Source organism: Myotis davidii, unplaced genomic scaffold (genome assembly GCF_000327345.1).
Source record: "Myotis davidii unplaced genomic scaffold, ASM32734v1 scaffold164, whole genome shotgun sequence".
Classification (NCBI taxonomy): domain Eukaryota; kingdom Metazoa; phylum Chordata; class Mammalia; order Chiroptera; family Vespertilionidae; genus Myotis; species Myotis davidii.
Genome location: NW_006296417.1, coordinates 431625 through 433619, shown reverse-complemented (window position 1 = coordinate 433619; position 1995 = coordinate 431625). Strand labels below are relative to the sequence as shown.

Sequence of the window (1995 nt, the reverse complement as noted above, 5' to 3'; positions counted from 1 at the left end):
CCATTTAAATCTATTAACATGACAGATGTGTTTTTAGTTCCCTTCTCTTAGTTATGTGAAGGGTTCCAGTTCCTGGCTCTGCCTTCAATTTCCTGTGACCTCAGCAGACTGTCTCACATTTGTGAGCTGCAAAGTCCTTAATAAATAATAATAATAATAATAATAATAATAAATTAAATAAGAAACAAATAACCAAGTAAATTAAGAAGGTCCTGGTGGTGATGTCCCGTCACGGTTTGGCAAGACGTTGGTTACGGTGGCCGAGAGGGAAGAGGGGTCGATGGGAGCCCGTCTTCCTCATTTCGTACAACTGCAGGGGGACCCGCCACGACCTCAGAGGACAAACTTGGGTTTTCTTTAAATTGCCGGAGTCCAAAAGTGACAATGGTGACGAGCGACCAATGGCCCAGTCGGGGGAGGAGGCACTCACGTCCTTCCCGATCAGGTCTTCCTTGTTCTCCACGAGGCCCCAGGGGGCGATGCCGATGGCGCAGACCCGGCCCCGGGACTTGGAGGAGTGGTCCTTCAGGGCGTCCCCGACGTGGCTGATAACCCCTGCGAGCAGCCAGGAGGCCCATGAGTGAGGCCCCCTATGGATGGGTGGGGGGTGGGGGATTGCGGGGGAACCCCTTCTCCGGGCCCCTCCGTCCCCTGGAGAACGGGTGGAGACATGGCGATCTTGCCATTGAAAGAAGGTACCCCGGCTCCGGCAGCCTGGCTCAGTGGTTGAGCCTTGACCTGTGAACCAGGAGGTCACGGTTCCATCGCCGGTCAGGGCACATGCCCGGGTTGTGGGTTCGATCCCCAGTAGGGGGCGTGCAGGAGGCAGCCCATCAGTGATCCTCTCTCATCTTTGATGTCTCTCTCTCTCCCTCCTCTTCTGCAATCAATAATATATATATATTTCTTTTTAATTGGCGCAGACCCGGCCCCGGGACTTGGAGGAGTGATCCTTCAGGGCGTCCCCGACGTGGCTGATGACCCCTGCGAGCAGCCGGGAGGCCCGTGGGTGAGGCCCCCTGTGGATGGGTGGGGGGTGGGGGAGTTGCGGGGGGCACCCCTTCTCCGGGCCCCTCCGTCCCCTGGGGAACGGGTGGAGACTTGGTGATTTTTGCCATTGAAAGAAGGTACCCCGGCTCTGGCAGCCTGGCTCAGTGGTTGAGCCTTGACCTGTGAACCAGGAGGTCACGGTTCCATCGCCGGTCAGGGCACATCCCCGGGTTGTGGGTTCGATCCCCAGTAGGGGGCGTGCAGGAGGCAGCCCATCAGTGATCCTCTCTCATCTTTGATGTCTCTCTCTCTCCCTCCTCTTCTGCAATCAATAATATATATATATTTCTTTTTAATCTTCACCCAAAGACATTTTCCCATTGATTTTTAGGGAGAGCGGAAGAGAGAGGGAAAGACAGAGAGAAACATCGATGTGAGAGACACACATCAATGGGTTGCCTACTGCATACGCCCCGACCAGGGCCCGGGCCAGGGAGGAGCCCGCAACCTGGGCCGGAATCGAACCCGGGACCCTTCTGCCCACCGTCCGACACTCTATCCACTGAGCCAAATCGGCTCGGGCAATAAAAATATGTTTTTTTCTTTCTTAAAAATATATTTTTAAAAATAAAAACCCAAAAGCGACCTCGGGGTGCCACACCCATGGCTTTTCCTTCTGGGAAAGCTCTCGGGGGCCTGCGTGTCTGCAGCCGGGCGAGGCCGGGCGCTCACCCGTGCTGACGCCCCCCGTGAAGATCCAGGCGCCCGTGGTCACGGCGGCCTTGACCAGGCCCTTGCCGAACACCTGCTTCAGCTTGGGCTGCATCGGGAAGCTCTGGAGGCCGCCGTGCACGGAGATGAGGAGCTTGGGGAGTTCCAGCTGCCAGTCCTTCACCATCAGGTGCAGCAGCGCGTCCGGCTTGGTGTCGTAGGACACGCGGATGTACTGCAAGAGAGGGCGTGGGCTGAGCACGCGTCCCCGGGCAGGGGGCCGGGCCGGGACTG

At 57.1% G+C, this 1995-nt stretch overlaps 1 protein-coding gene across 1 annotated transcript in view; it reads right to left on the bottom strand.

Annotated features, from left to right (window-relative positions):
• The window catches only part of TRPM1 (transient receptor potential cation channel subfamily M member 1), a 75222-nt gene that overhangs the window by 25184 nt on the left and 48043 nt on the right, over positions 1 to 1995 (bottom strand). Inside the window, 2 exon segments of the mRNA XM_015569099.1 lie at positions 233 to 555; positions 1723 to 1936. Coding sequence (XP_015424585.1) covers positions 233 to 555; positions 1723 to 1936 — 537 coding nt within the window.